The 24,600-nt window shown below is 39.4% G+C and overlaps 1 protein-coding gene across 5 annotated transcripts in view; it reads left to right on the top strand.

Moving 5' to 3' along the window:
- Window positions 1-24,600, top strand: part of LOC111866636 — a 350,737-nt gene that overhangs the window by 202,665 nt on the left and 123,472 nt on the right. For all 5 annotated transcript variants that reach the window (XM_023855772.2, XM_033752358.1, XM_023855774.2 and 2 more), the window contains one exon: window positions 9,188-9,323. In XM_023855772.2, the coding sequence (XP_023711540.1) occupies window positions 9,188-9,323 (136 nt within the window). The remainder of the gene's footprint in view (window positions 1-9,187; window positions 9,324-24,600) is intronic.

The raw sequence follows: 24,600 nt of genomic DNA, 5'->3' as shown, positions 1-24,600 counted from the left end.
AGAGATCTGGTTTCGAAACGTTGTGTTCCATTCGGTGCAAAAGATGATGAAAATTTTTTACCTGTTTTATATTTCTTATATTATCCAAGATACTGTTTTTCGATAATGTAGCAATTTCAGAATGATAATATATTTTGCAATTTCCAGCAACTGGTGATGAAGTAGGAGTTAAGTGAGATAGTAAATTAAAGCCTGTAAAAGTGTTATCAAATTTTATATAAGCAGGATGCTCCTGGGCCGATTGAAATGTATTCAACAGGATATTTTTTTTTTTACGATTTTATGATATGCTCTGTAACACGGAGATCATTTCTCACCGTTTCCTTTCAACTTCGGTTCAGAACACGCCACTGGAACAGTTCAAAATTATCAGGACAGAAATTCAATAGAATACATCAGCTCTGGGATATGTTGATCTTCTCGTTATATTTACCGAAGTCATAAAGTTCACAGAGAGGAAAGCAGAACCTCTTTATTCTGTAGTAAGGAGGTTTGAGTGCAAATAAACCAACACGGAGAGAGAGTAGGAATATATGATCATTTTCAATCGTGAAATAATCATGATACATAAATAATTCGTCAAATAAATCCGCGAAAATAAGACAAATTTCAAATATTTGGAACCTAGAGTAAAAAAGTCAAAATTACATTGAAGATCAAGTTAAAGCAAATTAAATTGTGGAGATATCTGTATAATGTGGCGTGCCCCCTAGTTACTGAATATTTTGAATCAGAACGCATCCATTGCTATACAACGGCTAGCAATTCCTGGGTAGAGAAGCCTAGGAAATCGTTATCTCGGAATTGAAAGTCTAACATTGGAGTTTCCACTATTACAAACGAATTATCTGAGGCAGACATTTATTCCCGCGTTCGTTGCGGAATTAACTCTTCGAGAAGGTATTCCCTATTCAGTCCGAGTGCACGCTATAGGAGTTCAACGTCGGCCAGAGACCAGCACAGTTTGTATTCGACTTTAGCAGGCAAAAGTTCTTATCCAACTAGAACAGAAGTGTTGTTACATTGAAGAATAAACGTCTAAAGGACATTATAAGTGGAGAATAACTGTCAGTGTAAGTGTAAAAGTGTCTGTCCAATAAAGGTGTTCGTTCACATCCAAGAACCCACACAACTTCTTGTCGCATTGTCTAGCAAACACGAGACAATTATTAAAGTTCTGAACCATTCGATATTCCACCCATATAAAAAACACTAAAAGTACACAAAAACACTTAACCTATTCTCTTATATGAGTGTTAAACGTACATTTTTTATCAAATATTAGTAGGGACATGTAGCCCTCATGGGGAGAGAAATCAAAATGTATACAAAGCTCTTAAGTAGAAAGCATGAAGGGAATGGGCCATTCTGGAGACCTCGGAATAGAGAGAATTATAATAGCTTATTAAAGAGTTCATACTAAAGTGTTTCATTATGTAATTTATGATTCATAAATTTTCAGCTATGTTTCAATTGTATGTGCTATGGCCTTGCTGATCTACGAGCAAGTCAATCGCAGGAAAAGTATCCTTTATTTTATAAAGCGACTATACCTAGGAAAGAGGAAAGGGTCATTCGGCACTTCTGTTAGCAGCGTAATTTTTCGTTTTGTAAAATATGCATCCGTTCTTTCAGTTCGTCATCCATCACAACCGCAGTGCTTTAAATTCAATATGGCATCTGAAATTAAAATTGTTGTGCTGATCGAAGACAGCTGCCAGCGTTGTTTGTTTCGATAATCGGGGTTTTAATCAACTTTTTCATCTGACTACAAAAATTCACATCCGCTAGCGAATGAATCATTGGTCTGCACAATACAGAATATTTCCCCTCTGAAGTGACAGACTAAATGATTTTAGCCCACTGTCAAACAAATGAAAACTTGAAACCTGGACAGTACAGCGAGTAAGGGATATATCTATCTAGCGGCCTCCGTAGTCTAGGGGTAACGTTCCCACCTCATGACTCAAGGTACGTGGGTTCAAACCCGGCGGAGGTCGTGGAATTTTTAAGGGCGGAAAAATTCAGGGAACAAATCCTCCGGGAGGGACTTTAAGCCGTGGGTCCCGTGTCGTAGATTTACGGCACGTAAAAGAACCTCATGCCTCTAGGAGGCCTCTGAGCTAAATTAGGCCAAAAAGTTTCCCGCCCAAATAGTTTCCAATGCCTCCGATAGATGGGGAAGTATTAGGTACCACTGCCAGAGGAGGGACTAACTCGCTGACAGAAAGGGACTAACTATTAGATACCACTGCCAAGTAGAGGGTAGAAACCTCGCTGGCAGAAAGGGGCTGATAGCGAGCACCAGTATCGGTAGGGGATGGAGACGGTAGAAATTAAAAGGGGGATGTACAATAGACTGTCAGTCGCGGTGCATGGGGAAACCCACCCCCTCAATACTGAATCACTGAAGGGATATATCTCATGAAACCTATCCTATCCTATCCCATTTTATCCTACCCTATCTTATCTCATACTATCTTATCCTGTCCTATCTTATCATATCCTAGCCTATCCTATTATATTTATGCAGGTTATCCTCACTAGCGAGGTTCTGGATATCGAATCTTGTGTTATCTGTTTTGTGTTTTCAAAAGACAAAATTTCCAAGCTAGACTTGTGGAAACTGTATCTGGTAAGGGAGAAATATCTTTATTTTTGTGGTAGCTTAATTCAGTTTCTGTTTTCAAGGACTGGTTGCATTTGTTTAATTCCTTGACAGTTGTCGACCTTGAAGTTTAGTCGACTTTAAACATATTAACCAATCATCTCTTATTTAATGATGATCCTTCAGTTTCAAAACAGAGAGCTTTTGCTCAAAAGTGCAAAGAGAACCCTGAGATAGACCCAATACATCAGTGACTGACTGGCTGAATATACAGATATGGCAGTAAGTAATTCAGCTGCGTATATTCCTTGGTTGGTCTGGTAGTGAATTCAGTTTTCTGGTAGCTTATTTGATTAATTAATTGCATACTCATTGATTCTAATTAATATTCTGATGGGTAGTTTGTCGTCTGGTTGTTTCATTGATTGTCTGGACACTCATTTGTTATACCTGTATGAAGGTTACTGTTCTCTTGGACGTAACGCCCTGCAGCCCGAAGGTAGTACACCGACGTTTCGAAGGAAATACTGCCTTTAGCTGCAGGATCGAGCAAATCAAGAACAAAGCAGACGAGAAGTAGATGGCAAGCATAGCTCCATGGACTTCACTTGATTAGACGGTGTTACTTCCCATAACATTGTCAGCATTGTGAGAAACTCATATCCAGTAATATACGTATATGTATAAGGGGTTTGTGTGACTGATAATAATGGGTTCTGGGTTTGGATCTGGGTTCAACGGCGTCTCTTTACAATTACAGTCAAATATAACAGCTCACACATTGCACTCCTTCTGAACGACGTCTGTCTGACGAGCCTCTATGAAGAATCTCTCACTGCTCCTTATATGGTCTAGCTTCTATCCATTGAAATCCATGAAATTATTTGTTTTCACGAAAACTGCTTACTGAAAAGTTGGCTACTAAGCAACCGAGGTTCTACTGTTGACTGCGTTACCTCGAGAACGTGTTTACCGCAGCGTTGCCTAGCAGTGTACTGTTCCAGCTTGTTGTCTGGAAACGTGTTTTAACAATCCGTTGTCTAGCAATGGATATTCCATCACAATACGTATCCGATTATTTGGATATTTATTTAATTAGGCTTGGTACTTCTCTTAACTGGACCGCTTCTGTGATCAAATGGTAAGAGTTTCTGGCTACAGATCCAGAGGTCCGGGTTCGATTCTTGGCGCTACCAGGTTTTCTGAGGAGTAGTGGGTCTGGAACGGGGTCCACTCAGCCCCATAAGGATAATTGAGGAGCAGTTTCAAGGAAATAATGGATCCGGTCTAGAAAACAAAAATTGACGGCCGTGGGGATCCACGCGACACCCTCTGTCCGCTAAAGTTGGCACTAACTTCACCGACAAGCGGCAGTCGCTCGGTCGGTCTAGTTCGCTTGCGGACTGAAATCACGGAGTTATATAGTTTTACTTCTCTAACTGGTTAGTTAGTTAGTCGACAGACATGCGAACTATGAATAACCCTCTTCCCGCCTTTCAGAAATGAATTACAATGTTCTTTGATAGAACTGCACAAGACTGCTGGTAATTCATCGTGCGAAGCGCTGACTTCTGCCATCGGATATTTGTGACACGCCTCTCATGACTGTTTCATGAGATGGAGATAAGACTTTGCCTTCCTTATTTACGTATATCTATTCACGAACGCATCTTTCTTTCAGAACTTTCAAACATTCAGAAAACTGAAATCGAAAGGGACACATCTTTCCTGAGGACATGCGAGCTATATTAACTTTCTCAGAAACATTAACATTTCTTCACTAGCCAAAGATTTCTGAATAAGTGAATGGGAAGACTTCATTACGTTAGTATAGTACTTACTTACTCACTTACTGACTCATGGAGTTGAGCCCTTCTTGAGGAGCGGCAAATTCTGCAGCTACTCAAGAATTTTCCAGGATTTTATGGAACCCGAACGTTCATTACCGTGTTCATAAGAGCCCTTCACTGGTCTCTATCCCGAGCCAGATCAATCCAGTCCATACCATCCCATCCTATCACTCAAAGATCCATTTTACTATTGTCCACCCACCTACGCCTTGGCCTTCCCAGTGGTCTTTTCCTTCTGACTTTCCCACCAATATCCTATATGCATTCTTCTTCTTCACGAGGGAGAAAGGCATATGTGTAAATTAATTCGGAATATTAAGTGCTCATAAAGAATATAATCAGAATGGAAATATTACTCCACTTTGGCGAACATATGCCTTTCAAATGCGTCTTTGTGACGACACTGCCTAAGTCATTCATAATTATGTTCACTTATTGCACATCATCCTCAGCTACTGAATATATGTAGAAGCCTGAAGGTTTGTTGTGCATCTGATCTCTATAGATAAAACGAATATCTGTTTGTACCTAATTTAACGAATTTTACGTAATGGTAGATCTCCCTGAGTTTGGTTCCAGACACTTTAAAAATTGAACGGGGTCTAGCTCAAGGCATCAAATTTTCCAATTTTTTTCCTCTCGCTCCAACTTCGGAGAATAGGGCCGATTTCTCAGTTCCATTTATCATTTTTACAGACGGTAGGATTCCTTGGAAGGGTGATCAGCTCGTCGCAAGGCCTCTACCTAAAATCAGGACGATACAAACACAGAATAAAACCTTACGCACATAACAAACATCCATGCCTTGTGTGGGATTCGAAACCGCGATCTCGGCTTCCGAGTAGCGAAGACAATGAGATCGTTGACAACAGAGGCATTGACAAAAATGGGATTATTAGAAATATACAGAGAGAGTTTCAGGGTATATACTGCTGTTGCTACATTAAGTTTGTAAACCCAAATTATTTTCTACAGATTTTTGATTCATTAACAGTTACGCCCAGACAACTCCGGGCAGATTTTCTAAGGGACAAAAATTATTCATCAACGTATTTTTTTTATTGCTAGTGGGGTGGGACTAAGTCCCCTGTACTGCGGCCACTTCTGGCCTATTTTACCAACCCCAGATGATAGGTGAGGGTGATTGTGGAGCAATTGATGGAATGAAAATTGGCAGGGGAAACCGAAGTACTCGGAGAAAACCTGCCCAGCGCCACTTTGTCCACCACAAATCCCACTTGACCAGACCCCGGAATCGAACTCGGGCCGCCGCGATGGGAAGCCAGCGACGAATCGCTTGAGCTATGGAGCGGCCTATCAACGCATTCAGTCAAATATTGCTTCGTCTCTCTTCTGAACAGCTGTTATACCGTGGAGAGATCCTTGTATTGTATGATGCATATACGGATTTCTTTTCATTGAATGTATCAATATCTTGTTTGCTTTTTTGGTTTTAATAACTTCTATCCGAATTTCATGTAAGGGAGGAGTTATAGCAAACCGATATGGACCAAAATGAAATTCCTTGCACGACTTTCAGTGTATATCTCCCGCACCAACTTTCATCGAAATCCTTTACATGGCCTGGAAGATGAAGCATGAGGATTGACAGACATAAATGGCTCCCCTTTATATGTAGAGAACCCTTCAAGCACTCCGTTGCTTATTTGTCTGTAACGGGTGCAAGTAAGCATAAAGTATTTTATAAAAATGTGGCACTAGTATGCGTAAGAGGATGTATGTAATACGCCTTATAATTGAAGAAAGGATCGTGCTGAATATCCTGGTTAATATTCGATAAAAAATCCTTTATCATGTTTACGTACCTAGCCCCTTATTAATAACCATTATTTTCATAATGTATTTTCATATCTGTGTTTCTCTACAACTTGTGTCCTTTCGCGTGTAAGAATATTGTACTGAATTAGAGACCAGATTCAACAATGAATTAATTAAAAACGAGAAAAGCTTGTAAAATATCTGTAGAAAGTAATATATTTCTTGTAATAGGCCTCTACAAGGAAGTGTGGGAAAACCCCATGATAAGCACTTTTCTTCGAGTATTACACCAAAGTGTATACAAGTAGTATAAAATAGAAAATTACAATAATAAAATTCCTGCCTGTATTTCCCAGGCCCAGGGATTAGGCCAATGGCCTGCTCCGTCTCATACGAACTCCAATTTCTACATGGTCTACCAGGATCTCTTATTCATTTGGTGTATACCAAGCAGCGTGCATTGACAATCTTCCTTCTTCCATCCTTCCCACATTTTCAAGTCCATGTTTTCTGTCTTCTTATGCTATCGCTTATTACAATAATTACAAAAATAATATTTTACTCAATTCTGTCCACTGTTTCCCGCTGATATGGATTCCAAGTACGTTAAAATTATCACATACAAGCACAAAGTTTCATAGACCGTTGATTTCCTTACGGTTAAATAAAACATATTTAATTGAAATTGTAATTTTTGTGCTCTCTGTTCAAATCAATTTTCACGTGACTACTTTCAAAAATTTATGTGTCAATACTGTTACATATACATCAAATAGATTTATCCTCACAAGGGATTTTACATTACGAAAGAAAACTTTCGGAGATATATTTTGACACATGAATTCACATTCTTGCTTTAGATGGCGCTGGTGCCTCTCGTAACTCAAATGTTCATGCACAGCCATGTTGGTTTCAGTAAGAGGAAAAATAAGGCGCACAAAAGTGGACATAGCCTTCAGCATGTTCATACCAGTTTTAATGAAATTTAATCAGCTGGATGTGAACGGAGAAGTTCATGGAGGTAGGCCTAGGCCCACTGGGGCTGTAGTGCCAAGGGAAAAAAAATCAGCTGGGTCAGACGTTATTTGAGGTGCTGACTCACACACAGGGTGATCGCAGTGGCCGCGCGGTCTAAGGCATCAACGATCTCCGCACACTCGAACGCTGGGATCGTGGGTTCGAATCCCACTTAAGGAATGGATGTCTCTGTGCGTTTATTCTGTGTTCGTGTTGTTCTGTGTGTAGGTAGCGGCCTTGCGTCCGGCTGATGCCCCGTCCAAGGGCCCTACCGACTCTGTAAAAAGATTAAGGAACTTAAAAAGCGATCAGGTCCCTGCAAAGTGATATAGAGTAATAGATTCATACAGAGGCATAATGAAACTCCAACCTCTCATTTAGGGTAATCTGCTGAATTTCGTAAGTGTTTCATGTTTTGTACGGAACTCTAAATTCGCCGCAAAATTAGATAAGTTTAACACTGTCTTACAATTCTGTTCAGATGGCTTCGTTATGTCGCGGAGTAGGTACGTTTACACTGCATCGGGGTTGCATAAGAGTGCAGCTGAATCAGCTTCGTTGAAGAGTAAGAAACAAAAACAAGTTCGGAAAAACTGTGTTCTGTAATGAAGTTCACAAATTTCCAAAGCCTTTCTTTGCAATTTACTTAATTTTTTGCGGCATGTTTGTGAATGGTATTTGTGTAAGACATAATATGTTAGATAAAATAATCAAAATTCGTATTTCAACACCACCACGATTCTGAATACACTTCAGCAAAATTAGAAAAGCCGTTTATGGGGTATATACGAAGCTCCATCATGGTTCTATTATAAGTAAAGTAGGCTTGTAATACTTTAATATAGCTAAAAATAAAAGTGACAAACTAAAGTTATGCGAAGATTCATCATAGAGGAATCAGGAATTATATAATTCTACTAAAGGTTTATGGGTACACATCTAAGTGTCATTTAAGGCCTTAAATAAATTAGACACCTTGGTGGGTCCGAGGCATAAAATCGGAAGTGCCAGGCAAATTCGAGTGAATTTCTCCGATGCCAAATTTTAGGACAGTAAGTAATGATTTAGACGTACGTAGTAGGTCACAGTCTGAAGCATATGTGGTCTCCACATACTCTTGTCTGTTTCTTTCTCTTATGCTTAGTGTACAGGAGAGAGCACAGCAGTCATCAAAAACTTACCTCGAAATTGTGTTGGCTTCACACATCATGAAACTCCTGATTACGAAAGATCGGTTTTTCATGCACCACACATCAGTCTCTGTGTATGTATGTGTGTATGTATGTATTAACAAAAATTAAATTTTCTTAGTGGGGTGTGGAGTCCAACTGGGTTCACTCGGCACGGCGGCCACTGATTGGCCTATTGTTGTCTGCCCCGGGTGATTATGATGATGGAGAATTTGGTAGAATGAAGATTGGCAGGGGTAACCGAAGTACTCGGAGAAAACCCGCCCCAGCGCTACTTTGTCCTCCACAAATCGCGCTTGACCAGACCTGGGATCGAAGCCGGGCCGCCGCGTTGGGAAGCCAGCTACTAACCGCTTGAGCTATGGCGCGGCCATGTATGTATGTGCGCTTCAGTAGCGCTACAACGGTTAAAGGATTTTGTTCGTATTTGGTATTCAAGAGTTTGTCCATTTTAAGTTGGTTCCCGAGGAATACGAATATTCCAGTTCCGAAAAAAAAAATAGATGCCCCGTTCGAGTCTGGGAACAAAAATGCGCAGTGCACCGTACAACTTATCAAGCTTCACTTCATGTAGTTCTCTCCTTTTACTTTTCCTCTGCTGTGTCCATGGTTACTATCTCACAAACAAATCCAGGATATGTGTGTGAGGTTTGGGGGGGGCAACAGTGCAAGCGTCCGGACGCATCCGGTCTATACCCTCTGTTTGCAGAGTCAATACAATTGTGTGTGTGTTTGTCCGACAGATTTCCCTCTCCGACGCTCGGAATGTGACCCTGCTTGACGTGCAAAAACAACTCACTGGGTTCTACAAGTGCGAGGTGTCTGCAGATGCTCCGCTGTTTCACACGGAAATTAAGTCCGCTTCTATGACTGTGGTCGGTAAGTAACAGCTAAGTACTAATGGATTCTATTTATATTCGACGTGTGTTGCGTTGATGGCGCCGTCTGGATAGAATTCTCTGTCTAAGGCCTTTAAGTTTACTCTGCTAACACAACAATTTCAACCAACAGCCCACATTTCTTCTTAGACTCCAACGAATCACACCGTCTGACTTTTTCGATTCAGAATAAGTTTTGAAACAGACAATATTCAGACAATAGAGAGAGGACATGTAGCACAAGACAAAAAACTTTAAATGGAAAGCTTGAAAGGTGTAGGCCACTTCATACATCTATGCGTAAATGGGAGTGTAGTACGCGTATTAATCATGTGAAATAGAACATGCACTAGATACAACCGGCTCGGGATATTCTCCAATAGCGAGCTTTATTTAGTAAGTTAACCAGCTCTCGTTTCCATAAATGGTTTATGATTCCTTTACTAGCTGAGCGACTTTCAGATTTTAAAGGACTCTAATCCACGGATTTTCTTAGTTATATAAGTCAAATACCTGTGCTCATATTTATAGGCTTTAATTAACTTGGATATTCTTTATTAAATTTTAAAGAATTGTAAGATTTTAGGTTCTGACAGCCGTGAATATAAAGAATTTTATCTTCTGCGATATAATTCCGTGCAGTCAGCGAAAATCAACCGAATTTCGGGGAATATGACGCCCCTATTTCCCAGGCTTAAGACTAAACAAGGAGTCGGCGTGAAAGAGTCGGTAAGTTTGTTTCTTGTTAGGTTACTCTTCAGCTCTAAAGACTGATGCGATATGTTCCTCTGAAGCATCAGTTAGCTTCCAACGGACTGCACGGTTTTATATCCCAGAAAATAGTGACGCTGATCATTCTGAGCCCTTATTTATTTTGATGATTATAGATGACCATGAAATTTATTTCTAATTAATTCTCGGTAATTTAAATTTCAAAAGTCTTATGTTTCCATATTACTGGAAATGTATCGTGATCTATAATATCGTATTTCATCGTCTAGGACCTGCAATACGGTGTTTATGTTGAAAATTTCTAGATTCTGGCAGAAACAAGAAGTCCGGAGTTATGACATTTACGATCAGTCATAAATTTAGCTCGGGTACAGGGAACCGGACGCGCCTAAAAGGACAGGTCAGAGGTTGTTACAATTGCCNTGACCTTTGCACGCTCCGAGACATAGCTTGCCGATAGTAACGCTGTAACTTAAAGCTAAGAATACATTAATTTAACAGTGTGGTGAATTAGCAGGTGAATAAACGTCAATTGGCTCAACTCGCAGAAAAACGCTTTCTTAGGCATCGCTACCCTGAGACACATGCGAACCGACCCAGCTAGTTTCCCATACCTATACCGATCTTCCTTAGTTTGATCTGTGAGGACAACTTGCAGTGGCCATCATACACTGTCCTAAGGTAGAAACAGGTGTAGCAGGGATAGCACCATTCCGACTGCGCCGATACAAGCAAAGGCGGGTTGGAGAAGAGCGGTGTTAATATACCCCTTGAAATTATAACCATTTATTACTGAACTAATTACTGATCATAAAACGCATTTTGTAATTACGAACGAATCTTTCTGAATTAAAATCTCAGTACAAAATTCTGTACTGTAATTTATTTTGCAATTGTGAATATTAAAAACAGAAAAATTACGCTTTGAACTAATTTCTTCTCAATATTGCCGTTAAGGTGAGTTGAGTTTGTACACCTATATTTAATACATTCAGGAAACAGGCCATTAGGTAAATGTCTGACTGCCATTTACACCAGAAATGGCCAATAAAGCTAATGGGGCATCAATAACGTAAAATGGAGCTAGATAAAATTTAGTATTGAAGATGGTTTACTGAGACTGGACGCTTAACTACACGTTCCGTCCTATCTAGCCCACAAGCTTAGGGCCTAAGATTGGTCTTCCGGAGGAGGTATTAAGGGAACAGCGAAGTATCTGGTGCAGCGGGCAAGCTTCCCTCAAGGGCTGAACGTTAATCTGCAGAGATGCGATAGCAAATTCTGCACCCAATAGCTCCCTCAGCTTTTCGGGATTAAGTGGCTATTCAATTCAACAATCTTACACGTAAAATATTACAGACCGTACGTTTAAACCATTTTATAGGTTGGCCATGCAGCTTATGTGATGCAGAATACGGGTATTCTGAGGTCTGAGCGAGGGAAATATTTAAAAGGGATGAAGGTGCAGTTGGGGTGGAGATAGCCGTTTATTGAATCTCTGGGGGAGGAAGCTTTGAAGAGGCGGAATATTATTACTCCTGAAACATGTTCGCCAATTAGGAAAGTGGAAAATTAACTTATTAATTCAGTTTCGTTACTGAAAGACTGTCGATTTCATTCTGAGACATTTATTGTTAGTTTTCTTAATAAACTTTCATGTGCTCAAGTTATGTAGCGCTTTGATATCAAGTTTCGTTAGTTATTGCTTGCTGCTCACAGTGGCCGGGCGGTCTAACGCACGAAATGTCTTTCCCCGTTCAAACACTGGGATCGTGGGTTCGAAACCTACTCAAGACATGGGTTTATATCTGTGCTTTTCTGTGTTTGTGTTTGGTATTAACCCTGAGGGGAGCTGATCCCCCATCAAATGGCACCTACCAATTATCTGTAACATTCATAGTTTATGATTAATGAACAGCGGAGGACGGGCTCAGAGTGCCCAGTACGTCAATAGAAAAATAAGAAGAAAAATAATGCTTCAATTGCAGACATTACAGATCATTGAATGAGCGCGAATAAGCCCATTAACTTTGAAGATAATAGAATTGTGACCAATTTTATATTAAATTATTAGTTTCATAAATTATTATCAATATTGCGGTGCGAGGTACCCTTTAAATTCCACAAAGAGAAGTTTAATTTCCGAAGAGTTTGTACCGCCGACGAGATATGACCTGTTAGCTTGTCCGAAATTGAACTGTCGTGACTGAGGATAAACACGTATTACTTCTCAGCATTGCACAGCCTTTAACAAGAAGTAGTGTGTTGTTTACTGCTTGACATTGTTTTGTGCTTAGTTTACGAAAAGGAGACTGCAGAATGACTGGTTTTTCTATATACACCCAATAACATTAGAAGAATATTATTTTCTGATCTTCACAAGACTTGTCATGACTCACTGCGATGCCTTAGAAATTCGTAGTCTCCTTGGATAATGAATCAGCCGATCATAAAGCTTGTACCTACGTAACAAATTATTGTGACTGAATAATGCTTACGTAATGCAAAGATATGTGGAAATTACTCATTACACATTGGATGATAACTTGGACAAAATTCTTTACATTTTAATGCTCACTCAAGAAACCTCGTCAGCTTTCAATTCTGATTACTTAACCAACAGTAGTTTTCGAGAACATATCCAGTCCTATGCATAATTTTCGTTCACTGAAGGAGAGCTACATTTTCTTCTTACAAGAATGTGCGCATTGCTCTAGCAAATATTTATTTGACAGTGAGTGGAAATGCTTTATCTCTCCTCTCATCCAAAGAAACTGACAAGCTGACGCAGTTGAATAAAGTTTGTCTTTTTAGCTCAGTGGTTCTGAACAACATCTGCCAGACAATATCTCATAAAGATACTTTCAGAATAATGCTTCGTTGAACCTTAGATTTCGAGTGTGTTTCAACGAGATTGGATGTCGTCTTCGATATTATAATTTACTACTAATACATACATATAGGTGTGAAGACAATGCTAATGAGTACACAAAGTACGAGTTTGTTTCTGTAGGTCTGAGTTGCTGTACACTAGGTTCTTTTTAATATGATGGATCATGCTTTTACAGACCATTCAAACAAGAGGATAAGAAAACATCTCACTTGTAGAGTTTTATTTTCTGCGGTAAAAAGCCACGTAGTCCATTGAAAGTGGTCCGACGTTTCAGAAGAACATGAAGCCTCCATCTTCAAGGTCGAACTGAAAGAGGGTGGTAAGCAGAGAGCTCTCTGCTTACCATTTGCTTTTACGCTGGTTTCTTGCTTGACTTATTCTTCGACCCCAAAGTTGAAGACAACGACTTCCGAAACATCGATTCGTTATCCAAGGACTAAACGGCGCTATATCCCACAAGATAGTACTCTTCATAATCACCGCTGTGAGGCTTAAAATCCTACACACGTCACTTGATTCATTCCTACTAGAAGTTACTTTTAATTTGATTTGAATTTTATTTTGATTACAACTTTGTTATCTTGTTTCGCATTCCTTGCGAACTTTCATGTTTCCTGATATATTAGGCTGCTTGATTGCATAATAGGTTTCAAGTCTGAACTAGAATGGTTAACTGAAGCTGTCAGCACTTCGCAACTTCAACAAAGTTAACATGGTTGTTTGGTAGTAACGTGTCTTCCATATTAGATGCAAAATTTATACCGTCATGTGGCTGCATTATTCAGTTATCGTTCATACCATGCACAGTGGTTGTACTAGTGTGAGTATGTAACCAAATCTTCGTCTTCAAAATGGGGACACTACTTGAAATTGATGTCATGGAGTCAGAAGTTTGATACTGCGAACACATCTCCGTGTATTTAGTCCGCTGATGTTTCAAGCTATCCGCTAAGTCTTTGGTTCATAACGGTCTAATTATTTTGAGAGCTCAATATTTATATTTTCTTGTTGCAGACCTGCACATTTCTGTGGCCATGCTGCCACTAAAACTGTCAACACAATATTTTATTAGTGTGTCTCGTCTCAGCTTTCCTTTATTTACCTGTCCAACCGTCACATCTTGTTTCCGAAACATTACGGGAACTACATTTTAAATATTTATATGTTGATATTGAACTCGCTACAAGAAGCCAGCTGTCCCTGTTCACACTGAATCGTCGTACAAAGAATAACATACAGTTTCCTCCTCCTGGAAATGTATGCCTTTTAAATATGAAACGAATATATTTATCCTATAAAGAAAGGATATACCATGACATTGCCCAAAATTATATCATCTTTCCGAGGTCCAAGCTTTTTGGATTAGGCAAAGGTTTGCAAACTTGCCTTTGAAGTGCAATCAGCTTTAAATATTTAGGAACCTGTTACAGGGCATGTTTGCTCTATATTTTAAAAAGGAAAGAATTTGGTATGCTGCATTTAAAATATTTTTGAGGATGTGTCTTTGCCATATAATGGCTCAGATGATTAGGTTATTATCGTGAAATTTACTATAGTATGTTGTGACATAGCAGCTGAAACACCGAATTATTAGACCCAGAAGAGGCGCCCGTTGCTAAGGGACGGCCGACAAACACGTTTCCATGGAAACGAATACGTGATGCCATATTATAAACGTTGTGTTCTGTTGGGCCCGTCCCGAGGTTCTATAGCGAGTGTGATATAGCCTAAGAACTGTGAAGACTTAGTTTGTGTTGTATTGAGAAGTAAAGTGTGCGAATTAGAGAGAGAGCTATAATTACTTGTAGTTACGATTTATAAACATGAAATAAATCCAATTGCCAATCCAAACCCCTGTGCTCATTAAATAAGTGACAATATTTTCAGCATACGATGGGAACAAAACTCGCTATGCTGGAGACCTTATTGAACACATGAAATTTTCTTCCGTAAGGCTGCATACTCAAAGATGTTTGGACCACTTTAATGGTGTTTCTCGTGCAGTAAGAGATGTGTTACAAAAGAAATGGGCTTAATTTATTACAAAATCTTCTATTCAATTATTCGCCAAAATAAAATCCCTCGGATGCAACATATTTCGCCCAGCGAATTTCCAGGCTTCTTAGCAGGATTGGAAGTCAGCGCCTGTTGGAGTCTTGATGGCGTCGGTTACCGCCTTCTGCACACTGTAAAATGTTCGAAAATAATAACCTTTGAATCTCGAATTTAATATCGAGAAAAAGTAAAAATCGTAAGGTGAGAAATCTGGAGAGTGAGGAGCGTGCGAAAGCACGGCAATGCACTTTTCGACAGGAATTCACGGAGTGACAATGTTGTGCGTACAAATTTCCATTCGAACTCTCATCACCCTCTTTCCCAAACGGTCTAGAACTTCAAGATAATATTTTTGACTCACTGTGACACCAGGTGGCACAAATTCTTTATGAACTACCCCGTGAGAATCGAAAAAAAAAATGAAAATTTTCTTGAGTCCTGATTTACTCATGCGAGATTTCTTCTGTCTTGGAAAATGTGGTGTTTGCAAGTCCTCACTCTGCCTCTTGGTTTCGGGGTCATATTCGGAAAACCAGTTTTCATCATTTGTTATGACACCATTATGAAAATCTTATTCAGTTTCGAGCCGTTCAAGCATTTATTCCAACACTTTGTTTCGACGCTCTTTTCGTTCGTCATTTAAATTTTCTGAAACCATCTTTTCACACACTGGTCTCATGTTCAAATCTCGTGTAACAATTTGGTAAATCGCACATTAAATTCATCGACGATAATTGGAATTGTCGAACGCAGATCTTATCGAAAGAAAGTCCTCACACGGTCGACGTTTGTGCTCGTTCTCAGAGACGGGATGTGCATATCGCGGTTTATCTGCCACCATTTCTCGCACATTTACGAAGACTTTGTGCCACCGAAATACTTGAACGCGTGATACAGAATCATTACCAAAATCTTTCTTAATCTTTCCCCAGTTATCAGTAGCGCCCTCCCCCATCGTGACGCAAAACTTGATTGCATAAAGTTCCTCGCGATTATCGTCTCCATTTTGTGGAGCTGTAACGAAACATACATCTGCACGAACCACAACAGAACCACACGTATTCATGCCAGCAAATTCCAACTTGGAGTGAAGGTAGAGGAGGGATGTATCTATCATCTCGTAGCGGTCGCTTTACCCCGGGGGAAAAATCCTTCGGTAATCATTGGATAAGATGCTGGGTAGGTCCCAGAACCGGTCTGGATGACATAGAGCACAGATAACTTTTGCCCCTACCGGGACTCGAACACCGATCCCTTGATTGTCCAGTCTGTAGCCATTCGCTATACCGACTGAGCTATCCCAGCTGTAATATTCAGCATTAAGATAAGGAAAATCTTTATTTCACAGATGCAACACAAAAGAAAGTAATTATTATCATCAGAATGTTTGCTACAGTTTAATTACGCTGTTGAAGTCGTGGTTTCCTTAACAGCCAGTGTAACGATTCTGAATGATAATTGTATTCAACGTTGAGACTACTTTAACACCATATAGTCTATGTCTGTATGTCGTTGCAAAGTGGCAGATTTCTTCTAGCTGAGTTGATTGTGATTATTTCACTGCTAAATGAGTTGTGAAGGAAGATATTGTGTTTATTATGAGCAATTAATGCAAAGATGTACACGGTATAACCGGGTCAAGAACAAAAGACTAAGCCAAGCAGGTTATTTTGAATATAAAAGGCCTACAAGGAACCATAAGTTATTGTACTTGCCTCGTCGCTTGTTCAAAAAGCCCTTATCAACATCACAATGCACATAGGTACACCATCGTGTGTAGAGTCGGGTTAACTCAGTCGGTACAGCGACGGATTATGGCCTAAACGGTCGGGGTTCGAGATGTTTCTCTTCTCCACAGACACAAGAACTGCTCTGGGGCCCACTCAACCTTCAATTCAAAGCATACCAACGTCTCTTTCCCCGGGTTAGGGCGACAGTATGCGTGGTCTGACAATAAAGTTCGCGGACTCGCGGTAAACGTGCTACATACTTCATTGCTGAATATCACTGTGGTCGCCCTCAAAGTACACCCATTGGGAAGCTATGTACCGATGAAAGTGACTAATCCACCCTTCAAAACAATTTTATAACTGGTTTTGTGGAATAGCCTTCAGAACTGCCATCATATTACTCGTAATGTCATCTAAATGCCTTCCTTTCAATATTTCCTTTACCTTCGGGAAAGAAAAAGAGTCACTGGGGTCTAGATCCGGTGAATGAGGAGGGTGTTCTAGCACAGTTATTTGTTTACTAGATAAAAACTCCCTCACAGACAGTGCCGTGTGAACAGGTCCTTTGGGACTATTTTTGCACACACCTTTCTCATGTCAAGATCTTCAGTTAAGATTCTTCTAACTGCTTCTCTCTCGATGTTCTTTGTTCTGCTATGCTCCCGACAGGCAGCTGGCGATTTACACGCATAATTTGACGAGCTTTTGCAAAGTTTTCTTCAGTTCTGCTCATTGCTGGCCGTCTTGATCTCTCTTCGTCAGTGACTCTTTCTCTTCCCTCAGAGAAACGTGTCGCCCACTTGTAACCTGCTCTTTGCTTCATAGCATTATCGCCATCAACTTGCATTTACATCTGTCTGATTTCATTTCCATTCTTGCCAAGTTTAACAAGAAGCCCCGACATTCTCGCGTCGGCACACCAAAACACACTCAGACAATAATAGACGCCACTCAGAAAGAGACTACCGTAAATCAACAACAACACAGCCATGAAACGCTGATATACCAACGTCATCAAACTATACTAAGGTTTTTTTTTCATTGCTGCTACGGCAAGCACACGGTGGCCAGTTCGCGAACTTTATTGTCAGACCACGAGGTCTTCATGGAATTGTGCTTAATTAAGCAGAGGAACAAATTTGCCTTTACTTTTGCCTGGGAATGGTTGCGTGTAATGGTTTTAGAAGGCCTCATTTCTACTCTGTGCTAGGAGGCCCACTGTCATGACATGATTTCTTCTGTCCCTCCCTAAGCAAATACTTTAGTGTCGTAAGACAGGCTACAGCTGTTTCCTTCTAAGCCCTTCTGAAGCCAACTGTGATTATAGTCGGGCAGTACCAGCGGACAATTTGCATAAGCAGACGTGTTCCTGCTCGAGCGTAACTCGCTAAACAATTACGGAGAAAATAAATCCTAACAATATTCTAGGTAAATTTGAAAGACGCATTTTGTAATCAGCACACTTTTTGCATAAGACTCACTTAGTCTCCTTAGTTGCTTCAGAAATATTTCAAATTAAAACTGGTCATCACCATTCAGGTAATTATCACAAGTTTATGCACAACTGCATTAAATGCAAGCATAACATGGCTGTCGTGCCCTTCAAAATAAAGAGATGAGATTTTTAGTATGTAAGCACTGTATAATGATTCGCTGGAATTTCAATAAATTTACTGTCAAGTATCTGAACAAATATTTTTCAGGCGAAATTAATTTTGCTCCATATCATTCTAATGCATACGTGTTATATATATATATATATTACATAAAGCTACTACGAATGTATATTTTTACAGACATTTCTAACTCTCTGAAATTTATGCATGACATATATTACAGATGCCATAAATTGGTGCAACGGTTATTTCTGACTCCTTTCTCGCCATATTATGGCGTAAATTTGGCCAAAAGAGAAAAATATTAAATACAGCGAATGCTAATTTCTGAATATTTTTTGTATTATATATATGAGTACACACACTGCAATATTCCTGTCATCCGCAGTAATTTAGAAGAAATATCACCTAGAGATGGAAAACACTCGTTTCAAAAGTATTTGAACTTCAAATGTGCTTCACTTTTCGGCCCTTATTGCAGTAACATACCGGCTGTTTCTCAGAATCTGTAAACCAAAAGCGTAAAATGTGACATTTTAGAAATAAACTATTTGAATTTAGTTAGTAGTACGAGATGTTTAGACGAAATTTTAAGACCAGTGAGAACATACACTTTGTAAGCAGAAAACATGTCACTTTCGTAAATGCAATTTTCTTGTTACACTCTAAGTAAGTGGCTGTAAAGAGCTACAGTATCGATTTTGACTTCCTGGCCCATTAGTAGCAAACTCATTACAACACAGATTGCGAATAATCCCAAGCTCTTTGAATCGCAATGCACTGAATGGCGCGCCGACTTGGAAATTCGTCTCTCGTGTTTAATTGTTCTGCCTTATTCTCACAACGTGAACGCATGTACGGGAANTTATATTTAAACGTTCATGGAAAATATTACTGACGAGAGTACTTATGATGTACGGCGTTGAGATGACTTATGTGACATGGCACACTTCACAAGTTTTGTGAAAATTGGTAGAGGCGTTCAATCTAAGCAAATTTGATTGGCTGTAATGTTGGTATTACTGATGGGAGTGATTTGTGAAGTGCTGCTTTGAGATGGGCTGAGGTGGCACGATATGCACAAAATTCTGTGGAGATTCATGAAGACTTTGAACCAATATTACGGATTTTCCTCAGCAATTTGAAATGTTGTAATATGACTGATGGGAGGAATTTATGGAGTGCGCAGTTGGAATGGACTCAGATGGCATTATATACGTAGCAACTTTCGTAAAGTTTCGTTCAGGCAATTAAAATTTGTTCAGGGATATGCATACATAAACATAGGCAGCAATGAGACCTCATAAACATAACTAACTCCATGGAGCTGAGGTCTCTTGCGAAGCCGCCAGTTGCGCAGCTACTTACAAATTTCCCAACATTATTTAGAGCCCGAAGTTTCATTACCGTGTTCACAAGAGCCCTCCACTGGTCCCTCTTCTGAGCAAGATCAATCCAGTCCATACCATCACATTCTATTTCTCTCAAATCCATCGTATATTATCCCCACCTACGTCTTGGTCTTCATAGTGGGCTCTATCCTTCCGGCTTCCCACCCATGTATAAATGCATTCCTCTTCTCTTCTCGTTTTGTCTAACCTGTGATCTCATCCTCCTTTACTTCGTCATTCTAATTATACTCTAAACTACAAGTCTTCGTTACATAGACTCCGCACGGACAACAAAGAAAACACAGGTCACGATTCATAGCCAGCGAATTCATTGGCGCGCTGACTGCTGCCTAGTAACGAGCTATAACAAACATCCACTGAGATGTCTTCCATTGTTGCACGTTGGAACGTGTTTACCGAGCCCAGAAACGCTTCGAGCAAATGCGCTACAATATCAATTAATATAAAAATTTTAATACATCAAATTATCCAAAATTTGAAGTAATGCTATTCGTCACCTTCAGTAAAAACGGATGTTGTTTTACGGATTAATCATCAATACGTTTTCTATTTTTCTCAAATTATAACTAGAAAATTCTGGCTTATTCACTGGGATTAAACCAATATTCACTTCAACATTTTCTGTTACTACATTACGAGAATATATTTCATTATAGTTGCATCATTGTACGAAGCAGTTTCTTCATCTTCTTTGATAATATTGACTTATGTCGGGCCTCTTCTTCTTCTCCTCTGTCGAAATAACTCATAATCTCATAAGCGATACCCTGTCTTCCACAGACATGCTCCTGTTCAATAAATCCGCCTGTTCTCACAGATGCTCTGCTCTTTCTGGGGCTTAGCGGCGTTCGGTTTACTTTGACATTCCTCTTCCCTTTCGGATATTTTCCTTTATAAATAAAGATTAGGTTTTTATGAGTTACGGATTTATCAATATCTTCTTTTCAGATCTTCTGACTCTTCAGTGCGTTACTCTCTCACCTACACTTCTATTTCCACTTTATTAGGTGTAATGATTTGTCTTATAACATGTACGAGTATTTGTCCCAGTTGTAGCAGATACTAAAACGTATATGTATAACACAGTCCTTCAGTAATGCAACAAATTGTTCCTCTTTCTTGCACTTCCACTTTAACACGACATGTTTCGACCCTAGATGGTCATCTTCAGGTGCCTTAATATATCAAAACTGCTACACTGCATTAATATGCTGCTTCAATAAAAAACCTGAAGAGAAACATATAGTTCTAAACAAGTGGACGACACACCTTGTGAGGTGGAATAGAATTTCACCAAAGTAATGAAAAATCTTATATAAAATTATAATATATTTTATTTTATTTTTTAAGTAGACTACAGGGTGTGATTTTAGCGCATATTAATGCAGTGTAGCAGTTTTGATATGTTAAGACACCTGAAGATGGCCATCTAAGGTCGAAACATGATGTATTAAAGTATAAGATGAAGAAAAAGGAACAATTTGTTGCGTTACTGACGGACTGTATTATACGTGTACATAGACGTCTTAATATGACTTGCAGCAGGATGGTTAAATACAGAATTACAAGTCATAGATATTTTCATTTCTAAAATCTCTAGACATCGGTACACTAAGAAAATTTTCTTTCACGCACCATCCCCAGTATTTTTTCGTAAAACAGTGTCTAACTCCTCAGGTTAATTACATTTAACCTGCTCTCCTTTTTCTGTGTTGCGGTATTTGCTGAAACTTGAAAATGATCTGAATAACTAACTACAGTAAAACTTGGTTATAGCAACATCGGTTTCTGCGACACCTTGTCTATTGCGTCAAATATTCAATGGTACGAACTAATTCCTCATAAAGCAACTGTTTTTATACCTTGCTTAGTACGACATGCACAAATGCATCAACCTCGTATGTAACGTCATTTTCATTCCTGAAGTTCTCTGATATCCTAGGAAAGTTCAATGTGTCTGACCACCCTCACTTTCTCTACTTGCTGATGTGACTGTCCTGGAAGAATACGACCGCGGGCTGCAAGAGGAGCGTGGGATTTATGCGAAAACAAGGTTGTGGGGTGGGACTGCGTGAATAGTGCAAGAGGACGCGGCAGGTTGTTAACGTAATTTAGAAAGTGTGTATTGGGCAAGTAACAGGAAACAGATGAAGATAACTGATTACTGTACTCGTATCTAGGTACAGTAAGGCACAACAATTGATGTAATCTACTGTAATTTGGTGAGTAGGCCTACCTTTAATATACAGTATTAGTGCGGTGTGTATTGTCAGTGAAAAGCGCTGTAATATGTCTTTGATATTACACATTTGGGCAATTCCACGTTAATGTTACGTTAGTCTGTACTTAACTACGTATTTCACTAAAAAATGCAACATTTTAACTCGGTTTTTTGGTAGATTTTTACGTGACTAACATAAGGCTACTGTGGAAGTGCCCATTTCGGTTACAACGACATTCGTTTATAACGACACTATCTTTAGGTCCCTTTGATGACGTTATAACCAAGTTCTACTGTATATACATATATATGAGCAAATTGTACAAATTAGTCTACGTTCTGCCTAAAAGTTACAAAATGCATGAGGGGCTTTCCACTTCTTGCATACCGTACAACCTTATTAATATCGCTTTTCCTTATATTTCCACTAGTGTAAGTCCCGCTGAGGAGTCAACTGGATGTTTCGTCAGTAGTCCTATCAATTTTAGCGCCACTAATTTCCGTTGTTTTCTCTCATGTTCGTCTCCAAGTCGTGCACTTTACTGGACGATGTGTCGATGCAGATGTTAATGCTATCTCTTACGAATAAGAAGCAAAAATACTCAATCCTACGAAGTCTCTTCTATATGTGATACTACATTTCATGTAGCCATCAAAATACTCGTATTTTGAGTACTGTAACTGTAACCTTTATTGATATATGAATAACTTACTGTTCGACCGTCCGTAATCGCTTATACTCTTCACGTCAGTTCTTCGCCAACTCGTTACTTTAGCCCAACGCCGCACTGCACTGAACAGAACTGAAAACTGTCTCATGACTCTGTTATAATTCGCAGTACCTGTCCATCTATCTATAATGCTATGCACCTTGGGCACTAGTAATGTTAGCAGATAAGTGTTACTATATAATATTCGGAAAATTATTCATTTCGATGTTACATACATACATACATCATATATAGCGGCCTCCGTAGTCTAGAGGTAATGTTCCCACCTCATGACTCGTAGTACGCGGGTTCAAATACCCGACGGAGGTCGTCGAATTTTTTAAGGGCGGAAAAATTTCAGGGAACAAATCCTCCGGGAGGGACTTTAAGCCGTGGGTCCCGTGTCGTAGCTTTACGGCACGTAAAAGAACCTCATACTGAGCAAAATTACGGACGTTTGCCGCCCAACAGCAGTCACTAATACCTCCGGTAGATGGGGGAAGCATTATAGATACTTCTCAGCTAGTAGAGCCGGTCTCGCTGGCTGGGCGGGACTGATGGTAAGCAATACCGGTAGGATACAGAGGCTGGTAGAAATCATAGAGGGAAGCACAATGGACCACTACAGGTCTAAATGCATGGGGAAACCCACCCTCTCCAATAACTAACTAATTAACTACATAAATCCAAGACAATTTATTTCCCAATTCTCTCCCCCATAATGAAATCACTGGGATCTTAATGTTATTAAAACAATTAATCAGACATTAGGTACATGCTGATTAATAGTGGTTCGTTTAGCCCAATATAATATACGGAAACATGGTGAAGAAAAGGAAGTTGTGATGATTGACGACACCACGAAAATTTCTGAAGCACTTATTTCTTTCACAGAAATGACGGCGAGAGACGAATGCTTGTGGAATACTCATGGAATTATAGAAAGGGCCTAAGGATACGAGCTGTTATTTATGGCGATCTTTACCAAGTAAAATATAATCCATATTTTGGAGGTCAGTTTTATTCATATGTCTGTCGGAACATCCTTCCGTCTGTATCGCCGTCCGTAGTCTGATTGTCTTAAAATTCGACATGAGAGAATTCTATCAATTTATGACGTAATTCCGAGTTTCAGCTGTATTAGCCTTCGAGAAGCCTACTTAGATACGCCATGAATGGAGTTTCCCATATACCCCATAGACCTTTTAAATAGATTTTGTTGAAATTCGGTAACTACAATCTGCTGAAGAACTTAGATTTCCAGCCGTACTGAACCGTAACAAAGTTACGTTTTTAGGCCATAAATGAATATCTTCATGCATTCCATAGAACGTTTAACATATTTTTTAGGTTCAGTCGAAAATACTCCGATCCATCACGAACGCACCATGGTATGTATCCAACCACACCCTACATACAGATCTAAGAACTCCTTATGTAACGGAAGTCATCCGAGAAAACAGCACCAAGTACTTCAACAAACTAGAAAATCACTCCAACCCACTTCTTCAACCACTACTACAACCTCATGAAAATCGAAGACTCAAAGGAAGTTGGCCATCAGATCTAACGAACTGAGGAAAACATCTCTGGATGTTTATCCCGCTCACTCCAGAAGAGTGTACAATAAATAGTTATTATATTGTACACTAATCAGCACATTGACTTATAGACTGTGCAATCTGATTGTCAGTAAAGGAGAAAGAGAAAAAATTATTTGGTCATGATATTGGAGGCTTTCACTAATTTTCATAATAAGCTTAATAATCAGGGTGAAAGCTGATAATTTTGTACCCTGCATTAGTGAATACACCTTTTTAATCTTATTACTAAAGAAATCGGAGGAAGCGTGTTCTTCTTAATCTAAAAAAAGGCCCTTAACCGTTATCTTAGAATTCTTAATCTTCAT

This window comes from Cryptotermes secundus, unplaced genomic scaffold (assembly GCF_002891405.2).
Source record: "Cryptotermes secundus unplaced genomic scaffold, Csec_1.0 scaffold967, whole genome shotgun sequence".
NCBI classification, from domain to species: domain Eukaryota; kingdom Metazoa; phylum Arthropoda; class Insecta; order Blattodea; family Kalotermitidae; genus Cryptotermes; species Cryptotermes secundus.
This window is presented reverse-complemented; position numbering and strand designations above follow the sequence as displayed.